At 34.6% G+C, this 25,225-nt stretch overlaps 1 protein-coding gene across 2 annotated transcripts; it reads right to left on the bottom strand.

The window, feature by feature from the left end:
* Window positions 1-7,441: 7,441 nt before the first annotated feature.
* Window positions 7,442-23,612, bottom strand: LOC110112937 (protein GAMETE EXPRESSED 3). 2 transcript variants are annotated; one of them, XM_020845326.2, is made up of 11 exons: window positions 23,409-23,612; window positions 21,316-21,446; window positions 12,132-12,319; window positions 10,642-10,971; window positions 9,799-10,045; window positions 9,403-9,687; window positions 9,237-9,323; window positions 9,007-9,039; window positions 8,831-8,890; window positions 8,622-8,764; window positions 7,442-8,528 (listed from the first exon to the last, which is right to left on the bottom strand). In XM_020845326.2, the coding sequence occupies exons 2-11, from the start codon at window positions 21,404-21,406 to the stop codon at window positions 7,983-7,985; spliced, it is 2,010 nt and encodes a 669-aa protein (XP_020700985.1). In that variant the 5' UTR covers window positions 21,407-21,446; window positions 23,409-23,612; the 3' UTR covers window positions 7,442-7,982. The 2 variants fall into 2 exon arrangements, with proteins under 2 accessions (XP_020700985.1, XP_020700986.1); XM_020845327.2 differs by lacking the exons at window positions 12,132-12,319; window positions 21,316-21,446.
* Between the last annotated feature and the right edge of the window lie 1,613 nt (window positions 23,613-25,225).

Below are 25,225 nucleotides of genomic sequence, written 5' to 3'. Positions count from 1 at the left end.
ACGCCACAATTTTCTCCTTCTTATTTCTCACCTGCATTAAGATTTCTTTGATTCACCCCTTGCTCATAAGTAATGAGTGATCCATGTAAGTTATCAATAGAATAAGTATTCAAATCTTTAGATTCAATAATTGTAGTGATCTTAGCATCAAAAGAAGAAGGCAAGTATCTCAAAATTTTATTTACTCTTTCATAATTAGTTAGTTTTCTTCCTAAAGCATACAATGAGGTGACAAATTGAGTAAACCTAGTATACATGTTAGAAATTGATTCAGAAGGTTTCATATAAAAAAGTTCATAGTCATGCAATAAAATATTCAATTTAGATTGTTTAACTTCACTGATTCTTTTATAAGTAATACACAATCTATCACAAATTTTTTTACTAGCTGCACAAGTTGAAACATACATATAATATTCATATTTTAAAGCACAGAAAAAATAGTTCAAATATTTTACATTAAGTTGTGTTAAATCTCTTTCATCAAAAGTCCATTAAAAAAAAGGAAGTTTAGTTTTAATGCCATTAATTTCACGAGAAGAAGGTGTATAATCATTCTTAACAAGAATCCACATGCAATAGTCAATCAATTATAAAAATGTAGACATACGAGTTTTCCAAAAATCAAAAGGAATATTGTCAAACAATGGTGGTCATGTAATAGAATATCCTTCCGTAGTATTACAATTACCAAAGTTTGCCATAGATCAAAATTCAAAAATTTTTAAAAACTCATTTTTATGAATCCCGCTCTTATACCACTTGAAAGTTTGACAGAAAAGTTAAGCCCTAATGAACTAGTCCCAAGGCTAACCAAGTGGGGGGTGAATTGGCATTTTAAAAAATCTTTCAATCAAAAACACAAATTTCATCAAAACCAAGATTCACCACAGAAAACAAAGTACGAAAATTAAATGCAGAAGAAGTAATAAATAACATAAAAATTTATAGTGGTTCGATCAACATGACCTACGTCCACTCCCCGGAGGCAACCTCCAAGTATTGCACTAAACTCAGTGTCTCTCCTTTTTCCCCCACAGCAAGGCAGAGAAGCTTTTACAAACCTCCTTTCACCAACCCAGGTGAGGTAGTGAACCCAACTCCTTTTACTTCCTCTAGAAGCAGGTAGAGAACCCAACTCCTTTTGCTTCCTCCTGAAGCAGGAAGAGAACCTTAATCAGATGCTGAAGTAGACCTTTCTAAAACCCCCAAGGAACTAAGGACGATGACTGCAGAAGACGACGACATATCCTTTCTTGGAGCAACCTTTGTGAAACCCCTCTTAAACTCCCCCTCATAAGATCCTCTCTCTCTCCCTTGCTCTCCCTCTCCTCTTGGCTCTCTCAGGTTAGAATAGCAGCGAAAGATACTCTCTCCAAAGAAACAAAAGTTCTTAAATAGAAGAGCTTCAGAATAGCTCTTAATTGCAACAAACTAACTTTATCATTCATGGCGATATAAATATCGTCATATACGATCAGTACAAATTCAGCTCAATTAGCCTGGACAATTTGGGACGATCAGAAGGTTTTTGTTCATATCTTCCAAGATGATAGGTCAGTGTCCTTTACGATTAGTATAATTCATAGAATCTCATCCAGACCATCGCATTGAATGGATGTCTGGATGATGTAAAAATAGCTTGATCGTCCAGGACGATCTCATGATTGTCTCAGATGAGTAGTTCAAATCCGTACATATCATCTAAAACATCGCCCTGAATAGAAGATGGCCGATGTTTGATCGTCCAAATGCTACTAAGGTTTTTGAACTGATCGTCCCGATCGATCCTGCGATCATCCAGGACAATATGATCGAGCAATCAAACCTTAATTTCTTTTCTTAATTACCATATTAATTTGGGCATAATTGTATAAATATCATCCAGGATGATGCACTTAATGATGGCTTCCTTAATCAGGATGCCCTAATTAGGGTTCCTATGTTTAATTGATCATCCAGACCAATTTTTGGATCATCCCAAATGATGTGAGCAAAAATAGAAAACTCTAAAATCAGTTAGAAAAATTCTCCTAAGTGTGTGTGTGTGCAAGATTACTTAGCATCATGAACCACATTGTTTACAATTAACTTAAGAAAAGTAAAATATTACAAACTAACTTAGAGCTAGTCTTCCCAATCTTGAGCTGGTTCAAATTGCAGTTTGATCTTGTGGACCTGAAATGTTAGTAGGTAAGGCAGTCATAGAAAAATAGAAGAGTTTGCTATCATCAAAATTCTATTTTTTGAAATCAGATTCACAATAATGACATGATTAATAGATTGTTCCCATCTTCCACCTTGAGGATAAGGGGTTTTTTTTTGGTGGGCCCACCTTATGAGGCCCAAGAAATTAATATTCACTATGTAAGGAGGAGAAATCATGGGAGAAATAATTAAGAAATTGTATTTAGGGAAATATGGCTGATTTGAATTTAGATTGGGGAGAAAATTATGAGAGGTTTATTTGAGGAAAAAGGTCTGATTTGAATTCAAATATGGAAGAGAAATCTGATGGTTTATTTAAGGGTAATTAGGTTGTATTATATTTTTTATGTAAAATATTTTCTACTGTAGTTTTTTTTCTTGTAAGTTTCCTGACGGTGTCTAGGGTTTGTTGGAGAGCTGGTCTACCTCTCGAATAGTATATTACTTGTAATTTTCTTTCTTGTTAAAGAAATAATAAAAAATCAATCACTATCTTCAAGTTCCAATAGTTTTCTACATGTTCTCGTGTTATTTTTACTTTCAAGACACATCACATTCTTGGTAGGAGAATCCTATTGCTTTGGAAAAAAACTAAGATTTATCTAATTGAATTTTTTTAATTGGTTCCCAAACTATTGGGCATGGTTCTATTTTTAATATTTGTTATGAGTTGGAACAATTATGGGAGTTCTATGCTATTTTGGATATAGAAAACTACTTATAAAATTCTTAGAGGGTGAAAAATAATGTTTAAACAATTGCCAAATGCTTTTGCAGCTAAATGCCCACAGTATTGGGATCAAAAGGTGTCTACCCCAGCAAAATAGGGACTTAAAAATAAATAATTATATTGGTCATTTATTTATTTTAATTAAGTTTAAAAATATTTGATGACAATAAAATAATAATCATATTTTTAAATTATTTTGAAAAAATTAATTGTGTTTTTAAGTTTCATTATATTCTGAGTTCAAAATCTCTCTAAACTGATTTTTTTGAGCAAGTATAGATAAACAACTAAAATTTGTAGCATGTTTAGTTAAAGAATAATATTATATTCTCTACTAGGGCTACTAAAAAGTCAATTTCAAATGGCTTTGGCTCAACTTAGAATCAGATTTTTATAACACATCAGCTCAAAATTAAATTTTTTTTCTATTAATTCGATTGCATGTTGACTCAATTTTGATTTTTACTTAATCTATATAAATATGCATATTATACATATTATATATTCCGCATAAATACTTATTTTGAGTTAATTTTATCTATATTTGATCGGATTAGGTCAACATGAAATCAAATTCAAGTATAGTATAAAGGTTGAAATCGTCTCTAATAAAGTCAAAATTAAAGAAATTTTTGAGTTTTTTAAATAGCCATGTTTATTATAATCTATTCCACTTTTTACATCATTTATGTTCTTTTCTCATTTACTAGATTTATGTCCTTGCATCTATTGTTCTTTTATCTTTGATTCATCCTCAATCTTCAAGAAATATTACTCTAGGTCTTTTATTATTATTTCATAATTTTGATTAATTGTTTTCAAGGGTTCATGCTTTTTTGTTCAACACTTGAAGTTATTCTCATAACATTTTATTGTTATGTTATCATCATCAAATACTAACTCCTTAACATTTGAAGTATTTCTCTTTTGAACTCAAAGCAAGATACATGCTTCATTACTTGATGCATTATGGTATAGCGCTCATCTAGTCAAGCCTTATTAATTTCCCATGTGTGGGAGGTGTGTGATGCTATGGACTCACATTAACTTTCTTGGGTATGAGCCAATAGTTCAACCCAAGTCTAGGTCTAAAGCTATTTGGGGCCTATTTTGGCTCCATTTTAGCATGTTTAGATTGCAATTCGTTATTGCTTTGCATAGGCTTAGTTTGGGATAACTTTCTTACTACTTTCTATATCAGTTTGTCTGTACAAAAGTTTCTTGTTCAAGAAATTTTTATACTAAAAAGCTGCTTTTGATAGCAGTAAGAAAATTATTCGAAAAAAAACCTTAAATTAAGTTTTGTTGTTTTTTCTCACATAAAATTGATAAATGAAGATTATTTGGGTCTAAATCATATAAATAATTTGAATCCAAGCAAAATCTAAGAAACAATGAATTGTTGGAATCTTGATAAAAAAAATGACTTGGTTTGTCCCCAAGGGAATTATTTCTTAATGTGTAGTGAGTCGTTGATATTGGTGAGGTTCACTTGAATCATAAATTTTTGTTAGCCCTGAAGTAAATAAAAAAGGTTACCTATAATACAAAGACATTCTTGATTTTGTTGATAAAAATGCCCTAAAATTAAAGGCAACCTGTTGGGTTGATAAAGCACAACTTTTGACATGAAAATTACATCTCAATGAAATTCAAAAGAGCTAACATAGTGCTCAATTTTATTTGTTTGGCTAAATTGGAGACTAGACAGGCTCATAATGATGAGAAAATCCTTAGTTTGTTTAAGGTACGTATTTTCTCAAACTGTTTGAGATGGGCCCAAATGAACCTAAACTAGTCAAATTGACTTGTTTGAAGTGAGCCGATGGGTCTAGTCTAATCTAGCCGCTTCTCACTCTAATGTAACTATAAGCTAACCATGATGAAGGAATTTCAATTATTTCTACTATAAAAAAAATTAGGTGCCAAACCAATTGACCCCTCGAGTTCACCCCACCATGATAAATATGCCTATGAACTCCATTTGCATTCATGAGTGCTCTTTTCTTTTTAGTTCATCCAAGAATATCCAAATTTCCCCAAGTCGCATAGTCTTCAATACTTCAGCATTTTATTGTGTTGATCTTTTGCTTTTGATGCATCCATTTAAGAGATGCAAAACTTTTTAAATTGTTCGTGTTAATTCATTCATTGAAATTTTAATTCATCAGCATCGATGTGCTTTTGACATCATTGACTATAATGTGGTAGTCTTACATCATCGATTTGAGATGCTTTAAGTGTTGCCCTCCAGCGGCCCCAAATATATTGTTCAAACCTCTACTAGCCTAAGAATAGCTACTTCTCAATTGAAATTTGATGAAAGGATGTTGTAATCTTTATCATCCTTTTAAGTATAATTATTAAGAATAATTTAAATGAAAACTAAAATATATTGTCATAAATATATAAATATTGCTCTTTTTAATTCATTTAGTTGATTTTTTCTAACTTCAAAAGGATCTTGAGAAATTCCTTACCATCATCAATTGACTAGAGACTACATAGTATTCCCTGCCATCTAGCTGACTTTCATGCATTCATGGACCAGATTTGTCTCATTTGAATAATCAATGCACTTGCATTTGTGGATCAAATGTGGCTTTTTAGTACTCTATGTTGCTTCTTCATATGATGCTCGTACTCTCTATCAACAAAATTTTCAATCATAAAAATTAAAAAGGGAATTACTATTCATTGCAACCATTTAAAAGTTAGGCAACATTCAAGATTATAACAAGCAATGCAATATAATTTGTGTTGATTCAAATTTTCTTTTCTCCTTGATTGTGTTTGCACATATTTCCAAAACTAAGGAACATAAGACTCTTTCATCTTATAAGCTGCATAAATATCTTCTATCATGCAACAATATTCAGTTTACACTGCTTGTTAGTGAATATTATATTTCATTTAGTCTTTGAATATGAATATATAAATTTTTCACTTCTTTTTATGAGTATATAAATTAAATTCTTTTCTTTCTTATATTACTAATGAATACTTTGATGCTGCTTAATCCATTGTTGCTTTGCTTATTTTGTGTGCTCTATTTTCTTTCAACTGAAGGATTCAATCCTAAGGTTGCTGCTAGACCATATAAGCCTCTTCCTATAATAATGAAATAATTTACACTAATTCAAGGAAGAATCTTTTTCATTTGATAGTAATGGCACAATTGTTTGGATTATCACCCTGGGTATTTATCAAGTGAGGAAACTTTTCCATTTATTGACGATAGAAGGAAGGCATTTACTCATATGCAACTTCACTAATGATGTAATTTTGTCATCTCCTTTTAAGAGAAAATACAATTTTACATGAGGTTAATAGTAGAGATGTTTAGATAATCAATGATGGAGTATAGAAATCATATTGATTTATGTCAATTTGGGTGTATTTAAAATACATTCATTTTAGAAATGCAATGTATTTTAATTTTCAATTGTTATTTGATTGGTTGAAAATCAAATAAAGTAAAATTAAATTTTTTTTATTAGAATTTATAAAGTAAAATAATTAATTTTATATAGAGTGTTAAACATAGTTGTTGCCATCAGAGTTTTAAACATAGTGCCATCATTATTCATTAGTAATAACTATGTTTAACACTCTCAGTTCTAGAAAATATTATTAGGTCCGGACACCTGACGTAGCTCTACATCCGGATGCCAATAATATGTCGCCACGTACTCTTAGTCTTTACCACGCGGCCCGATGACCCGGACCCGGTATTGCTATGTATTGGCTGATTTGTGTATTGCTAGGTATTGCTCGGTATTGCTCGGCAATAATGATAAATACCACTCCGTTAAGTCCAATACCTAGAAATACCCCGATTTTCTAGGTATTGCTCGATATTGCTAGGTATTGCTCAGTATTGCTAGGTATAGGCCTTGAAAAAGCGACATTTCTCATTATTGTCAAGCAATACCGAGCAATACCTAGCAATTCCCAAACATAGCAATATCGGGTTCCGGTCTGGGTCGGGTCGTCGGGCCAGGTGTCCGGACCTAATAATTTTTTCAGTTCTAGGTTGGCGTTTGTGTGAGTTTGGTGCCATGGGCGGCTTATTAATGGTGAACAATAGTTTTAGGGCACAGGTTGGATAACAATGATCCATTTGAAATTTCACTGATTTTAAAAATTTTGTAATACATAAAAAATGGGTGGCTTTTGAGGATTTCAAATCCCTTAAAAGTGCCTTTACATTTATTTTATTTAATAAAAAGTCCATATATTCATTTTATTCTACACATCTAATGCTTCCAACCAAATAGCCTCTCAATATATGAACTGTAATATTGCTTGGGTAATAATATCCTCATCAAACTCTAACATAAAATAATATTGCAATTTTTTAATAGAAACAAACTACCGAAACCAGCTTGTTACAATTCGTTTGACAATTTCAATGAAGAAATAAAATGATTTATACATATATGTACGTATCTATCACATTTTGTGCACTTTCCTATGCTGCTTGAACTGTCACAGTACATGTAAACCTTTGAAGGGTTAGACTTAGGCTTATTATAATACTCAATATAAAATTTAGTACCATATGATGTTCTAGTAACAGGTTTAACTACAAAACATAGGTAACAACTTAAATTTTAACTGAAGCTAGAACAGAGAACAAATATAAAAACAAAACAAGACTATAAAGGCATTAGGTTTCTAATCAACGAAAAAAAAAAAAAGGAATTTAAAGCTTAGGATTTTAGTTAGGGCATCTCCAACTGAAAATCTCATTTTTCACTCCAAAATGTCGTGAAACTAAAAAATGTCGTGATTCATCTCCAATCGAACTCCATTTTGCCCCCTTTTGCGAAGGCAACTGTCGTTCTCTTCTCTCACGCGTTTCTTCACCAAGTTCGGCCGAGACTAAAAATGGCGAAGATAAACAATGCAACGCCAATATTGGCGTCCCACTGTTCACCCGCAAGCAAATAACAGAAGTTTTACTGTTCGGCTGGAACTCGCGAGCAACTGTTTGGAGTTCGGTTGGAGATGCTCTTAGTTGAAGATAGCGTCCTCCTCTTCAGCCACATTTTCCTCCTTGCCCACCCTCACTACCCAAACCATCAATCCACCGCTTAGAAAACATAGGATTAATGCAGACCATTGAGCTAGATGAAGACACTAGTGATCCCTCCCCACTGTCATTTTCGGACTCCAAATTACTTGTTGAGGAAGAACTTCCCACAACAACTGCTTTGCCCTTATCCACTTGTTCAGTTTCTCCCCAGCTCTGCCTACTCTCTCTATCAATGCTATCATCACTACTGCTTCCACTTTCACTGGAACTGAGAGTGTTAAACATAGTTACATCCTCCTTCCTTGCACTGTGCAATGAATGGCTCCTGTCCTTGCCATCAGATAATGGCAAAATTGATCCTTGTTGCGAAATGACGGTGTCACGGCCCAAACTGTAGGACGTCGATAGCTTTCGTTCGATCCCCTTCTTTATATTAACCATCTCTCCCAATTGGTCCAGATTTTCATGGGCGTCTGTGTCTTCCTCTTCCCTTTGCTCCAGCTTACATATCATCCTTCCAAGTGTCTTCCTTTTATGGTGTAATGATCTCTAATAATCAATTCAAGTTCCGGGAAAAAAGGAGTTAGATCTTAAATCTGTATAAGTTACATGTAAGCTGAAATGTTTGATCCTTAAACTTACCCTTTTGTCAAGGAACATCGCGAGACCATGCTCTTGGAGCTTTCTCTTCCTCCAAAATACGAAGCAGAAGCGGACAAAGAAAGCTAGCAGAACTAACACTGCAAGCTGAAAGAAGATAAAAGGCAAGATTGCTCCCTCATTGCCTGAGATAAAAGGTGAAGTTAGTTTCTCATAAAACAGCTTAAAGGATATGTTGCACTCTTATTTACCTGTATACATGTTAACCAACTTGGGCTTTGCTTGTGAGCAGGTCCAAGCATTTATTTGGCCTAGTTAAAAGCATAAAGATGTCAAATAAAAAGTATAAGTAATAGAAAGTAATGTAGAATTTGATTTACTGAATGCATTCATGATCATAGGATCATTCATGATCACAGGATCTTACTCATGGTGTGGCATGGCAAAGTATTGCCAGTTCCTGCATTAAAAACAAAAAAAAATATATTCAAGTCGTCAAATGCAATATTTGAAAGGACCTAATTTGGAATGTTGACATCGCTAAAATCATAGAAATTTACATATTATATACATTTTTTACCATCTTAAAAGAGGAGAATGATGGTTATTGAAGAATTTTAGAAGCTTAACTTAAAGGTAACAGAAACAAAACTCAACTTGAAGAAGATAGGAAGGTGAGAAAGATCCTTTCATCTACTGTAAAATAGCGTAGATCACTATTGGACAGAAAATTAGTCAGTTCACCTGAAAGACAATGAAGATAAGATGGTATCAAATCCTAGCATTATTTAAATATGTGATTAAAAATATAAGTAGCATTTACCGGGATAATTTCCAGTCCAATAAACAGTCCCTGTAGCAGGAGTCAACATTGTGAGCACAAGGCTTGCTGGCTTCATTGCTGAAATGTAGGTACAATTCCCAATATCACGGATTGACTTTGCTATCACCCTCGTTTGCAGTACATAAATAGCAAATCCTGAGCAGTCTAGAACTGGACTGGTTTGGATGATTGAATCAATTGCAGTTGACTTAAGGAGCTGCTTCACTTCACCAGTAGGTGAGAAGGAGTACAAATAACCATCCAGTGAGCCAATAGATAACCAGCCTTGCAAATTATTTGGATAGAAATTTAGAAATTCTAACTTTTGAGTTGAAAGCATGAAGTTAATAAATTTCATGATTGCATCTATGCATGAAATACCCAATGGTTAGTTACCATTTGAATCCACCACTGGCAAGCTCTGCTCTGTACCCAAAGGACCAAAACTCTGTTGCCACAAAATATTTCCAGAATAAACATCAAGCGCAATCACTGAAGCCTTTCTAGGAAATATCACGTATAGAAGACCATTATTTCCGGGTATACTTGTCATAAACTTGTCAATGGAGCTGAAATCATGGACCCATCTAAAGTGGTGAGTCCGCATATATAAGGAATACAGCTGTCCCTCGGTGTTGAGGATCTGCAAGTGCCCAAAATAATTGGAACTCATTGAACAACATCTCTGATTAGAATTAATGAAATTCTAGATGCTTGTTATATTTTTCCAATGAAGTGGAGAAGCATAAATGGTAAATTTGTAACCATTTGCATTTTCAAACAAAAGAAGAAAGCATGTTAGAGTGCATGCTTCTGACTAGTAGCGGATGTAATAATTTAAAATCAATATTTAGGAACCTGCTTATTGCATCAACTAAAAGAATGATAAATTTAACAAAATCTAATTTTGCAACCTCTCTGTATAGAACCTTTGACATATTGTGTGGCAAGACAAAAACTTTACCAAGCTGCGAAAACCTCAGCAATAAATGTATCCTATTTGCATGATTCATTTTAATGATAGACTTGACATTTTGCATTTCCCTTCACAAAATAAACCTAACAATGCCTAATTTTCAAACACCCACAGCTAATTTTTAATACTGTTGTAATTAACTACATGTCCAGAGATGACTCTAATTAAATATTTTAACTTTGATTAACAAGATTAAATGTTCAGAGATTAATCAAAAATTAGATATACTAAAGAAAGAAAATTAAGGGAGATAGTGACTTTACGTAGAGGGTTCCCTCGCATTGGTCAACAACAGGCGTTGAACAAAAATAACAATCCCTTGAGTTTTCTTTGCAACCCTGGCGATAACCAAATCGATAAAGAATAGGACCAGCACTCCATAATAACTTCCCATGAAATGAGAGTGCAAAGAGTCCCCGATTCTTAATAGTCAAAAATATGGAAGCATACAATATACTTATTGAAAGACCAATAATCTCTCCTGATCCTCCAATGGTTGAATTTGGCCCAAAAATGACTTCTGATGTAAACTTTAAGTTGCCAATATTTGAAGGTGTGACCTTCAAAATCCTGTCCTCAGCAATCAAATAGATCTAACAAGAATGGAAAAGAATGTAATTCAGTTAATTCAAAAATCTGCAAAGATGGATAATCACTTAACCAAACAAATAAAAAGAAGAATCATAATTTTGATCATTGGAAATGGATCACATAGAATTTCTAGTACATGATGCACCCTCCAAAGTGGAGATTAATAATAATAATAATAATAATAATAATAATAATATATATATATATATATATATACACTTGCATTGCAGATAAACTATTTTCGTGTTTCACCTCAATGTAGAGTTTGAAGCAACCAAAATATTGCTCTATGACATCCCTCAAATATATCACACTTTATAGTTAATACAAAGTGGAAATATCTAGTATCACAGAGGGATAGCATATGTTAAAATTGCTATAGAAATGATCCAAAAGAAAGGTTTATGAAGAGGTAATAAATTCAATAAATAAAAACCTTTCCTAATAGTTGTTGCATTGTTAAAAATAGTTGAAGGATTGTTTTACTAATACAACACATTAGTTTGCGTAGTTCCTCCTGTTGTATGCAAAACCCCATTTTTTGTGTATTACAAATTTATCAAAATCAGTGAAATTCCAAATGAATCATTGTACCAAAGTCATGCCTTAAAATTGTGTATTTAGCATCCATGAACTGCCCACGACACCACTGCCATCTTTGTCCCCCACCTTTTTTCTTTAATTTAATTTTTTGGCGACACCAACCCACACAAACACTATCCTAGGCTCCCTCTGTAATATTCAACCTCCCGCCATCATAATTTCTAAACCAGCCTACCTTGCCACTGTCATCCCTGTCAACAACCTCAAAATCGTGTTGTCACCATCCCAGCAAAATAAGAGAGGAGAATAGAGATATTATTTAATGTATCCTAATAAAAAAAATTATTTTATTTTATTTTATTTTAAACCAACCAAATAACTAGTGAAAACAAAAATACATTGCATTTCTAAAATGAATGGATTTTAAATAAATCCAACCAAACAACCACCCGGTATAAATTAGCACGACCTCTAGTCTCCATCATCGATTATATAATATCTCTACTATTAACCACAAAAAAGGTAATAAAATTGTATTATTCTTAAAAGGAGATGACAGAATATCATTAATCCTATACAAAACTGCATCATGAGCAAAGTCGCATATGAGTAAAAATACCTTCCCTCTATCATCAACAACTGGAGAAATTTCAGCATTTGATAAATAACCTAGGGGGATAATCCAGACAACTGTGCCATTACTATCAAATGAAAAAAGATGTTTTCCTGAGCAAGTGTAAATTCTTCCATCATCTGTGATAAGAGGCTTATATAGTCTAGCAGCGACCTTAGGATTAGATCCTTCAGCTGAAAAAAAATGGAGCACACCAAGTACACAAATCAGCAATGGATTAACCAGAATTAAACTATTCAATAACTACACATGAAAGAAAAGAACTTAATTTTAATTACTAATAAAAAGGTGTGAAAATTTCACATAATCATATTCAAAGACTTAATGAAATATAATATTCACTATAAATAGTGTAAACTAAAAATTGTTTCATGATGGAAGATAATTATGGAGTTCTTAAGATACCAGATCAGTCATATGTTACTTAGCTCTATGTGCAAGCACAATCAAGGAGAATAGGAATTTCAAATCAGCACAAATTATAATGCATTGCTCGTTGTAATCTTGAATGTCACCTAGCTTTCGGATGGTGGCAATGAGTAGTACATCCTTTGTTATTTGTTATGATGGAAAAGCTTGTCGGTAGATAGCACGAGCACCATACGAAGGAGCAATATAGTGTGCTAAAGAACCAAGTTTGATCCACAAATGCAAGTGCATTAATTACTCAAATGAGACAGCAATATTTAGACCATGAATGTTTGTGTGACGGTCACCTAGATGCCATGGAATAATAAAAAGTACCCTCTAGTCCATTGATAATGATAATGAAATTCTCTAGATCCATTTGAAGATATAGAAAATTAACCAAATAAATTGAAAATGAGCCATATTTATATAATTATGGCAAGCTATTTTATTATTCATCTAAATTATTCTTAATAATTATCCTTAAAAAAGGATGATGGAGATTACATACTCCTTTCATCAAATTTCAATTGAACAGTAGCTATTTTAGGCTAGTAAAGGTTGTTTGAACAATATATAAGGGGAAAATGATAGACAACACTAAAAGCATCTCAAATCAATGGCCGCATCATAGTCAATGATGTCGAAAACACATCAATGGTGACGAATCAAATTTTTAAGAAATGAATTGACATGAACAATTTGAAAAGATTCGCATTTGTTGAATGAATGTATCAAAAGCAAATATTAACACAATAAAATGATGAAGCATTGAAGGCAATGTGACCTAGGGAAATTTTGATCTTCTTGAATGAACTAAAAAGAAAAGAGCACTCACCAATGCAATTGGAGGTCATAGATATGTCTATCATTGTGAGGTGAAGTCAAGGGGTCAATTTGTTTGAAACCTAATTTTTATAGTAGCAAGAACAGCTCCACCACCACCAAATTGAGCATCCATCCTCATAATTAGCTTATAGTTACATTAGAGGGAGAATCAGCTAGGTCATACAAAACCCATCAGCTCACTTCAAACTAATCAATTTTACTAGTTTAGGTATGTTGGAGTCATCTCAAGCCGTTTGAACAACTACATACTAGATAATATCCAAGGGTCTTATGAGTTTGTCTAGTCTCCAATTAAGCCAAACAAATAAACTTGAGCACTATTTTAGCTCTTTTGAGTTTCCTTGAGATGTAGTTTCATGCCAAATGTTGTGCTTTATCAACTGAACATGTTGCCTTTTATTTTAGGGCATTTTTATCAACAAGATCACAAATATATTCACATTATAGGTAGCATTTTTTATTTACTTCGAGGTTGAAGACAAATTAAAATTCAAGTCACCAACATCAACTGCTCATAATACATTAACAAATGCATGCCTTGGGGACTAGAAACTAAATCATTTTTTTTATCTATATTCCAAAAATTCATTGTTTATTAGATTTAGCTTAGATCCAAATTCTTTATATGCAAGAAATATTCCTTTATCAATTTCATGTGAGATGAAGGAATAAAACTTAAACTAACCCAAGTGATAATAAACTGCAATCTAAACATGCCAAAATGGAGACAAAATAGGTGAAACGGACACAGATGGCCTTAGACCTAAACTTGGGTTGAACCATTGGCTCATAGCCAAAGAAAGTTAATGTGAGTCCATAGCATCACACACCTCCCAAACATGTTCAATTAACAAGGCATGACTAGATGAGTGTTATACCCTAATGCATCAGGTAGTAAAGCATGTGTCTTGCTTTGAGTTCAAAATGAGAATCATTTTCTAGGGAGGAGATGAGCACAAGGTTTCAAAGAAGGGCTGTTGATTTTGTAGGGAAAAGAGAGAAATTCTACCGCAGAGGTGCTGAATTTGAAAGAAGAAGATGAGAATTTGATGAGGGGGTTGGCTATAATCGCCAGAAGGAAGAACGTTACAATAGGGAAGCACCTCCTCTTTGTGGAATGGGTAAATATGATGAATTCAGGGGCAACGAAGGTGACCTGAAGGTGAGGAAACTGAAGATGTCCATCTTCGAGCGAGAGGATAGCCACGGTTGGATCTACGAGGTGGAATGATATTTTTTCGTCTACGGATTGACGGAGGAAGAGAAGCGCACGACGACAGGACTATGTTCGGAGAGGAAGGCACTGGCGTGGTACCAATGGCGTGACATGAGGCAACCCATCAGGAGCTGAAGGGGGTTCAAAGAGTGCTTACTAGAATGTTTCTGAAATGGTAGGGGAGGAGACTTCTATTAGCAATTCTTTACCTTAACATAGGAGGACCGTGGCAGAATTATCGTGACAGGTTCGAGTACTTGGCCAATAGATTGGACCGGCTTTCTGAGACAGTGCTGGAGGGGAACTTTATGAAATGGCTTAAACTAGAGATAGGAGCAGCTGGTAGAGTGATGAGGCCAAGAGACCTGGGGGAGGCCATGGAGCTAGCCCAACTAGTGGAAGATCAAAAGCAGCTAGAGAGAGGGACTAGGGGGAGCAACTGAGGGTGATCGTATAGGATGACCACCACCTTCTTAGCTCCCAAGTGGCCAGTGACAGGGAGTCTTAACAAAGTGCCCAAGGAGGGAACTGGAGGAGGGAGAAATGGGGAAAGTTTCAAAAGGCTACGGTGAATGAGATACAACGGAAAAAGGGAGAAGGGATTGTGTTTTAGATGTGATGAGAAGTACATGCCGAAGCATAAATGTAAGGACCGAACTTTTAAGGTTCTCACCGTCTGTGATGACGAGGAAGCAGGAGGAGGTGGAAGCGGGTTAGAGATGGAGGAAGAGGAGAAGTTGCATCTGGATTTGGCAGAAGTCTCCCTAAACTCCGTAGTAGGATTCACCCTGAATCACACTATGAAGGTGAAGGGAGAGATAGCATGCAAAGAGGTGGTAGTGTTAATAGATAGTGGGAAAACCCACAATTTTATATCCACCCAGATTGTTGATCTACTAGGGATGAAATTAATGGATACTGGAGGCTAAATGGGTAGAGGAGTTTGTAGGGGAGTGTAATTGACCATTCAGGGGATATAGGTGAGGGAGAATTTTCTTCCCTTGGAGTTGGTGAGTACAAATGTCAACCTGGGGATGAAATGGCTGCAAACCTTGGGGGAGACCATGATAAATTAGGAAGCATTGAGGATGGAACTGGTAGTGGGGGAAGGAGAATGGTGATTCAGACAATGTGGGTTGTCCAGGGCCGGAGTATCTCTCAAATCCATGATCAAAACCATACAGGAGGTGGGAGGTGGATATATCGTGGAATTGCAATGCTTGGAGAGAGTCAGTATGGGAGAAAAGGGAGACATTCCTCTTGCAGTGCAACCACTCATACAATAGTTCAGTGAGGTGTTCAAGCCACCTCAAGATTTACCACCACCCAGAGAGTAGGAGCATTCAATCCTTTTAAAGTAGGGGGTGTCACAGATTAGTGTAAGACCCTACCATTACTCCTAAATTCAGAAGGATGAAATTGAGAAGCTGATTCAGGAGATTTTGGAAGTGGGGATCATCAGACCAAGTGTGAGTCCCTTCTTTAGTCCAGTCCTACTAGTCAAAAAGAAAAATGGGAGCTGGAGGTTTTGTGTGGATTACAGGACATTGAATAAGGAGATAGTACCTGATAAATTTTCCATATCTGTGATTGATGAGCTCTGGGATGAACTATATGGAGCTGCGATATTCTCCAAACTGGATTTGAAGTCTAGATACTATCAAATCCGCATGAGGGAGGTAGATATCTCAAAGATAGCCTTCAGGACAAACGAGGGGCATTATGAGTTTTTGGTAATGTCTTTTGGGCATTATGAGTTACTTGTGTTCAAACACAAGGTGGATTGACCAAGTATTTCCCTATTTCGGTTGGGTTACATCAAGGATCAGCCTTAAGCCCATATCTTTTTGCTTTAGTCTTGGATGTTCTCACTAGACATTTGCAAGAGGATGACCTTTGATGTCTTTTGGGCTTACCAACGCCCCTGCTACTTTCCAAACACTAATGAACAGAGTGTTCAAGCAGTACCTCCGGAAGTTTGTTCTGTTATTTTTTTGTTGACATATTGGTGTACAGCAAAATTGAGGAGCATCTGGAGCACTTGAAGTTGGTATTGGGAGTCCTAGAGTAACATCAGCTGAGGGCCAACCTGAAGAAGTTTTACTTTGCCTAGACCAGTGTGGAGTATTTAGGTCATATTATGTCTAAGGGGTGGAAGTCGATCCAAGATTGAGGCTATGTTGAGGTGGTCCTTACCTAAGAATCTGATGGAGTTGAGAGGATTCTTAGGATTGACGAGATACTATAGGAGGTTTGTAAAAGGGTACAGCACTATTGCATGGCCACTGCCAAAGAAGCTGAAGAAAGATGGGTTCCTAAGGGGAGAGGCAGCCACAACAATATTTGAGAGACTAAAGAAGACTATGAATACCGTACCAGTCTTAGCATACTTGTTACTGGCGAATGGCGCACCATGGCGCAAAGGTCTTATTTGAGCCATTGCACATAGCGCACGGTGCGACGCGCGTCATTTTGAACATGGCGCAAGTTATAAAATAATTATAAAATAATAAGTATGAATATGAAATATCATTAAACTAAAAGACAAACTATCATAATAACAAGCAAACAATGACAATACAAATAAATAACAATCCAACATAATTTCAAGTCCAACAAGTAGTCAATCTTCATACACTAAAATATAATTAAATGAAAGCAAATAGCATTAAGAAAATAAAAATATGCAATCTAACATTTATCTTAACACTTTTAATATATTTTAAAATTAAAAAATATATTATCTTAAAAATAAAAAAATATATATATATAAAAAAAAAATTATAATTACATTAAAAAAAATTAAACAAATGGCGTGCGCTATTTTGCGTCATACGCCATGCGCCATGGCGCGCATGTGGCGCAAATAGCGCGCCATTTTGAACGCCTGCGTCGCGCCATATACATGGCGCCGTAGGTGCGCCGCGCCGCGCATTATTTTACACCATTGACATCTATGAGTCTTAGCTTGACCGGACTTCACCAAAGCTTTCATAGTGGAGATAGATGCCTCAAGATACGGACTGGGGGTAGTACTCGTGCAGAATCGTCGACCCATTGCCGGGTATTGACAGCAAGAGCCAGGCTGAAATCAGTCTATAAGAGGGGTTGATGGACATCGTTTTAGCCATCTAGAAGTGGCGACCCTACCTGTTAAGTAGACATTTCATTGTCAAAACAGACAAGAGGAGCCTGAAGTACTTGTTAGAGCAGCAGATGGTGGCGGAAGAGCATGAATGATGGTTGTCCAAATTATTGCGATATGATTTCAAAATCTAGTACAGGTTAGGAGGGGTGAACAAGGCAGCAAATGCCTTGTCCAGGTGTATGGGGGAGCTGCAGGCAGTATCGATTCCTTTGATGCTGTATTGGGAGGCCATTAGGGAGAAGAGCGCTAGAGATGAGGAGTTGGGAAAGATCAGGATAGATTTATCGAGGGAAGAGGGTAGCCATCATGGGTACTCATTGGAGGGGGGCAAACTGCTATATCAGGGGAGGTTTGTGATGCCCCGGACCTCAATCCACATCCCAAACTTTCTCTAAGAGTTTCATGAAAGCATTGATGGGGGCCATTCAGGGGTGCAGAAAACATACAGGAGGTTAGCCTCGGAGATTTATCGGAAGGAGATGCATAGAGATGTAGAGGAGATGGTGACCAAGTGTGATATCTATCAGAGGAACAAATACCCGGCTATGTCGACAGGAGGACTACTACAGCCGTTGGCTTTACCGGGACGAGTATGGGAGGAGATATCCACGGACTTCATAGATGGTTTGTCCCGTTCAGAGCATTTCACAATGATTCTAGTGGTGGTAGATAGGTTAAGGAAGTATACTCATTTCATTCCCCTCCAACATCCTTACAAATAGGTGACAATGGCTTCATCTTTTATTAAAGAGGTGGTCAGATTACATGGAGTGCCAGAGACGACAATATAAGATAGAGATAAGGTGTTCCTCAGTCATTTTTAAAGTGAGTTGTTTAGATTATAAGGGGAAATTATGAAGAGGAGCACCACCTACCACTTATAGACAGATGACCAAACAGAAGTGGTCAATAGAAGCTTGGAGACCTACCTGAGTTACTTTATGTAGGAGGCACTCAAGCTATGGGCGAAGTGGCTATCATGGGTTGAGTACTGGTATAACACCTCTTATCATTCTGCTTCTCAGATGACCCCATTCAAGGTATTGTATGGAAGAGATCCACCTCACTTGATGCACTTTGAGAGTAACAATACTCCAGTTTTTTTAATGGAGTACTTGGAAAAAAGGGACAGAGTGCTAGAAGAGTTAAAGAGGCATCTGCTGTGAGCCCAACAAATTATGAAGAAACAAGCTGATGGGCATAGGAAGGATGTCCAGTTCGACGTAGGGGCGAGGGTGTTCCCGAAGCTCCGACCATACAGGCAGATGACAGTCGCCAATAAGAGGAATGAGAAGCTTGGCCCAAGGTACTTTGGACCTTATGAGGTATTGGAGAAAATTGGAGCGGTAGCATATCGCCTAAAATTACCACCAACAGCGACTATACATCCAATTTTTCATGTATCCCAGTTAAGAAGGGTCATTGGAAATTATACAGCCAGCCCAGAGTTACCGGTGACTTACTAAGAATTTAAAGGTGATGGGAATTCCTCACCTTGAATTAGTTCCTAGATGTTCTTACCTTCTAGTAATTGTAATGACTTACTAATAGGAATGCCTAGCTGGGCCCGGTGGTACCAACTTGTGTAAAGATGTTTTGGTAAATTGAAAATAACCTCTAGAACTCTTAGAGTTCATGGGGGTTCACTAGAAAGAAAATGGAGCTAAAGATGTGCTAATCAAGTGGAAAAATCTTCCGGACTATGATGCCACGTGAGAACCCAATGAGAGGGTGAAACATCAGTTTTCCAATTTCCACCTTGAGGACAACATGGTTCTTTAGGAAGGGGATATTGTTACGGTTCAGCCGAAACCAGCCTAGGAGGGGCCGATTCGGACTTCTAGGAGGCGGGCTAAGCTGCCTCCTTTGGTTCCCACTGCCTAAACAAGAGCCCCCCCCCCCTCCTAGGGCGGCAATTAGAGAGAGAGAGTGCGATTTAAGCATGAGGAGGTCAATTTGAATTTGTTTTTTATTATGAAGCTTGTATTAGGAGATATTTAAAAGCATGAGAAGCTAGGTTTAGGGGGGATGCTTGGATTTGTTTTCTCTTGTAGTTCCTTGGCGTCTTGGGCTCTAGATTCCTTAACTAGAGATTGGGAGGGAACGATCCTCCTGTCAAATTGAGGATCGCTTGTATCATGATTTGTGTTTGTTTGGCTTTGATTTCCTTATTGTAATTCATCAATTTTAGGCTGATTTCACACAGATTTTTGCATTATTCGCGTTGTTTTCACCAACTAGTGATAGGTTTGCTTGCAAACTCAAGTATTTCCTATTGGGTTACTTGAGAACTCAAGTATTTCCTATCAAAAGCATGAGCCCTTTAAAAACATTAATCAATGTTATGAAATAATAACAAAATCTTGAGTATTATTTCTTAAGGATGGAGAGGATGAATCCAAGAGAACAAAAGAAGAGATGCGGAGATATAAATCTAGTAAATGACAAAAGAGCATAGATGACGAAAAACGTGGAATAGGTGATAATAAATATTGTTATTTAAATTACTCGAAACACAAAAATCACTTCAATTTTGACTCGATTAAAGATAATTTCAAACTCCATACTATACTTAAAGATGATTTCAAGTTGGCCCAATCCGATAGAATGTCGATCAAGTTAACTCAAAATGAGTAGTTATGTGGAATATATAATATGCATATTTATATAGATTAATTAAAAATTAACTTTGTGTCAACATGAAAATGAATTATTTTGATCAAGTCAACTCAAATAGAAATAATTTTAATTTCGAGCAAATGTGGGATTAAAAAATTAAATTCTAAGTTTAGCCAAAGTCATTTGGACTTGACTTTTTATTAGCCTGAGAATTGAAGATAATATCACCCCTAAACTAAACATACTACAAAATTAAATTGTTTAATTATACTTGCTTAAAATAATCAATTTAGTGAAATTTTTTTAACTTAGAATGTAATGAAACTTTAAAACACAAGTATTTTTTTCAAAATAATTTAAAAATACGATAATTTTTTTATTGTCTTTAAGTATTTTTTATTGTAATTATAATAAATAAATAACCAATATACCTATTTCTTTTTAGGTCCTCATTTTGCTTGGGTAGACATTTTGTGGAGACCAGTACTTCAGGTATTTAGCATTCATATAGCTTCAAAAGCATCTAGCAATTGTTTAAATACTGTGTTTCTCCCCTATCGATTGTATGTGCAGTTTTCTAAAGCCAAAATAGCATTAAACTCCCATATTTGTTCCAACATATAATAGATATTGAAAGAAGATCCACGTCTGAAAGTTTGGGAACCAATTTATAAAATTCAACTAGAGATTTCTTATCTTTTTTCTTAGTAATAGGATTCTCCTACCAAGAATGCAAAAAAAGACATAAAAAATTCAATAAACATAAAAAATTCAATAAGCACTTTTCTAAGATGGAAAGTATAAAAATTGAACAATTCAAGAAAATCAAATTTCAAACTAAGCCATGATATTAATAATCCAATGCACAATGAGAAAAAGATGCCTCAATCTATTGGAATAAATGAAAAAAAAAAAAAGAATAATCATACTACTATAGCTGCTCAGAAATTTCTTCATATCAAAAGACTGTGAAAGGGCTCTCGTCATTATCAATAGCAACACCAAACATCTTATTGCCATTATGAACAAGTAGTAGAGTTTCACATCCCGACCATTATGCCTAAAAGAAAATCAATAGTAACACAGTAGAGCAAAGTAAGTTGATAAATTTATTTTAATCTAATAAATATAAATATTTCCAATAATGATAATCATCAATTAAAAAAAAAACATCACAACATCTAAATCCAATAACATCTACTAATTTCCTTATCAAAATACAAATAAAATTTATCTATTGCTATAACTCACCTAAGGAATAAATCACAATTAAATCAATTAAATAACTTACAATCTTAATTACCTTCTCTGCATACCTCAAGTATGGTGCATTTTGTATTAAGATGAATTTAAAATATTAATTTTATAGTAAAATTAATATACTTTTAAAATATTATATATATCATTAATTCCAATATAAATTATAAATATTTATCTTGACATAAAGTGAGTGGGGATCTTATTCTTATCTATTTTCAAAAAATTAAATGCCCTTGACAACACATATTTTTGAGTCCTTTATCCCCAAATTAAAAAACAAAACGTTGCTTCCGCGCCATGGCCTCAACTAGCCACATCTCTCATAGCAACCACTGCTCTCATTTCCGGTCTCACAATGGATCGCCTTTAACGCCAACCTGTCCCTGATTTGATTTCTTCACGTTGTCACTGCCTGCTTGTCATACTGCTATTGCACTGCCGACAGTAGCAGCTCCTTCAAAAACGATGGATAGTGAGATTCCTCTCAAGAAATTTTTTTATCGGTTCATTTAGGTTTGTATTTTATCCCCTCTCATAATCTCCAACAATGTTTTAGAGTTTGATTATTTTCATTCTATTTAAATTACCGGCACACATAGAATTTTATCAAAATCAAATGGCTTGCAAAATTAACGAGTCACATGACCATTGATTTATGCTTTTCGATAGCTTTTTGCTTTGATTCACTTTGTTAGTTAGTGTAGGAATTCTTTATAATGTCTAAAAGTTTTTGTTTGAGTAGATCTAAAACTGAATTCATGGAGTGTAATTTTACCAGTAATAGATCTAGTATTAGAAATGACATTTCTTTATTAGATTTAAATGAGAATTTAACTCTTAATTGAACACAATGAAAAAAAAAAAAGAATTCATGTAGCCACCCCATGTAGTGGAATAAAGGCTTGATGTTGTTGTTGCTGCTACTATATAATGTGCACCATTAAACTACTTTAATATCTAATAATCTCTGACTTCTAGGTTAGACTATTTTTTTGTATAATGTTTATGATTTTTATGATATCTACTTTAATATCTAATAATCTCTGACTTCTAGGTTAGACATTTTTTTTTTAAAATGTTTATGATTTTTATGATATAATAAATATTGTCGCTATGCCTTTCATTGACCATAATTATGTTCTATACTTTGCTAGTTATATTTTTGCTAGTAGGCTTCACCTAACTCACAGTAGATGCACGACTGAAAGATCAAAAGCTGAAAGCCGTTCTTGAGAAGACAACAATCAGCAAATTATGCATTCTTTCAAGATTTAGAAAAGAGTAATCATGTTCTTTTCTTCTTTTTTTTTTTCAAATTTAAAATGTGGGAGAAGAATATCATTCTAATCATAGCTCACTTTCAAAAGATAACCTGAAAGGCCTTCAAAAGACAACCTAAAAGGCCCATTACACAGTCCAAATCGGAGAAAATTTATAATGGTTTCTTACTTGGCTTTAGGAAAGAAATAGCAATCAATCTCTTCTCGACACAAAATCTTGTGATATATATAATTCAGCCATATATTTGGGAAAATAAAATCAAGAGAATGCCAAGAGGAACAAAAGTTAGGGATGTTTTAATCCTCAAGAAACACTCATTTCAGATTTCAAATAAACATAAAATCTCAAATGATCAACTCCAGTCATCCAGATTCAAACAAATACATATAAGGAAGTAGTAAGAAGAAGAAGAAGAAGAAGAAGAAGAAGAAGAAGAAGATGGAGAAAGAGCAAGAAGATAAAGAAGAGGAAGAGGGTTTACCATTTCCTGTTGTTCTGGGCTTAGCTAATCGGATAAGAAGGAAGGCACAGACGGGGTTAGGACCAGCGGCAAGCTTCTGCGTACCTTAGGATTGGACGTGAGGATGGGGAAACGCAGGAATGAAAGAGAGGGATTAGCTTCGCACAGTAGGAGGCGAACACAGCGGGTATTTCACGAACTGCAAGGATAAGACCCAAAAATCTTAGGGAAAATTTTAAGACTAAGCATGATTATAAATTATATTAAGAGCTTAAGCATGTTTTAAAAAAAAATTTAAAAATAGGCAAAGTCGCCCGTTAAAAGGGCGACTTATGCTTTGACTAGAATAGTCAAGATCCGACGTGGTGATGATGTGGCGAGATCGAAGATCGTTTAACGGGCGACTTTAGGCTAATACTTTAATACCCAAAATCCTTCCCGTGCTTCCCCGTAATCGTGTGAAAATGTGCCTGAACTGACCCTTCGAAGACTTCAAAATTACTCATCGAGGCTTAGGCTTAAACTAAAACATTTAAGTTCGAGTCTTTTGTTTATCTTAAATGATCTAAATATTAAAAAAAAATAATACCGCCCAATCTTTTTTAATGTTGTCATTAAATATAGCATTTTAAAAGATATTAGATTGTTGATTTAAATTAAAAAAAAATTAACTCAACGAATTTTATTTAAATTAAATTATGATAGCTCCATTTGATCAATTTAACCCCGTTAATGTTGATTTAATTTTGATGGATTCGAGATCAGTTAATTTGGATTAATCGAAGCCGTTGTTTTTAAATTAAACTTATTCGAGTCAATTTTACTTGGAGTAGTGTCGACTTGCATCGATTTGCGTCGATCGACATTGATTTTATTTTGATCGCCTCAAAACATCTTGATTCAGTTTGAATTGCATCCAAATTGAGTAACTTTGATTTAATGAATGTCAATTTAATTAAATTGAGCCTGAATAATGTGGAATTTTATGAATTTAGTTTGGAGTCGTTTTGAATGACTTAATCTGACATCCAATTAATTCCAATTAGCCCGAAATAGGTTATGTAGCTTCTATTGAACGTGTCAAGTTCAAATTGGACTTGAATTGAACAAATCAACTCAATGGCATTCGATTTCACTATTACGTTCGAATAAATTTGGGTCAAATCAAAACTAATTTTTGTTGAACTACAAGGCCAAGACAATGCTACGTCATTGAGCAACCACATAAGGGGAATTCTACCAGTTGATATGTCTGGCCCGTCTATTTTTTTTTTTTTTTAACATAAAAATATTTTATTTATGATTTAAAATATAACTCTTTAAATCATATAAAATGGGTATATTAAAATAAGCATGTACATATATTACTTTAAAATTAGTATTAGACTTGGAAAGTAAATTTTTGAGAAAAAAAAAAAAAAAAAAGATATGCTTACTAATTTTATGGATGAAAAAATTAAAACCTAGAAAACTTGATTTGAGATCCTGAACTAGTATTTCTTCCAAAAATTTAATTTTTTAGAAAAAATATAAGGTGAAAAATAAAAGAACATCAAAGAAAAATTTTGGGGAAAGATTAAAGAACTAAATATGGTTATATAGGTTTATTACTTTTAATTACCTACAATAAAGTTGTTCAAGTTAATATTATTTTATCAAATATTTCAAAATGGATACATATGTATATTTTATAGAAATAGAACATGAGGATTATTAGGATAGCAGCTTAGCTATAGACATATAGCTTATACTTATGACCAATCAGTCGTTTACAGGTGTACTAAATCTATACTCTATTCACCTATATATACTAGACATTGTACCTACTAAAGATTTGA

The sequence above is a fragment of the Dendrobium catenatum genome, unplaced genomic scaffold (assembly GCF_001605985.2).
Source record: "Dendrobium catenatum unplaced genomic scaffold, ASM160598v2 original_scaffold_61322, whole genome shotgun sequence".
In the NCBI taxonomy this organism is placed as follows: Eukaryota; Viridiplantae; Streptophyta; class Magnoliopsida; order Asparagales; family Orchidaceae; genus Dendrobium; species Dendrobium catenatum.
This window is presented reverse-complemented; position numbering and strand designations above follow the sequence as displayed.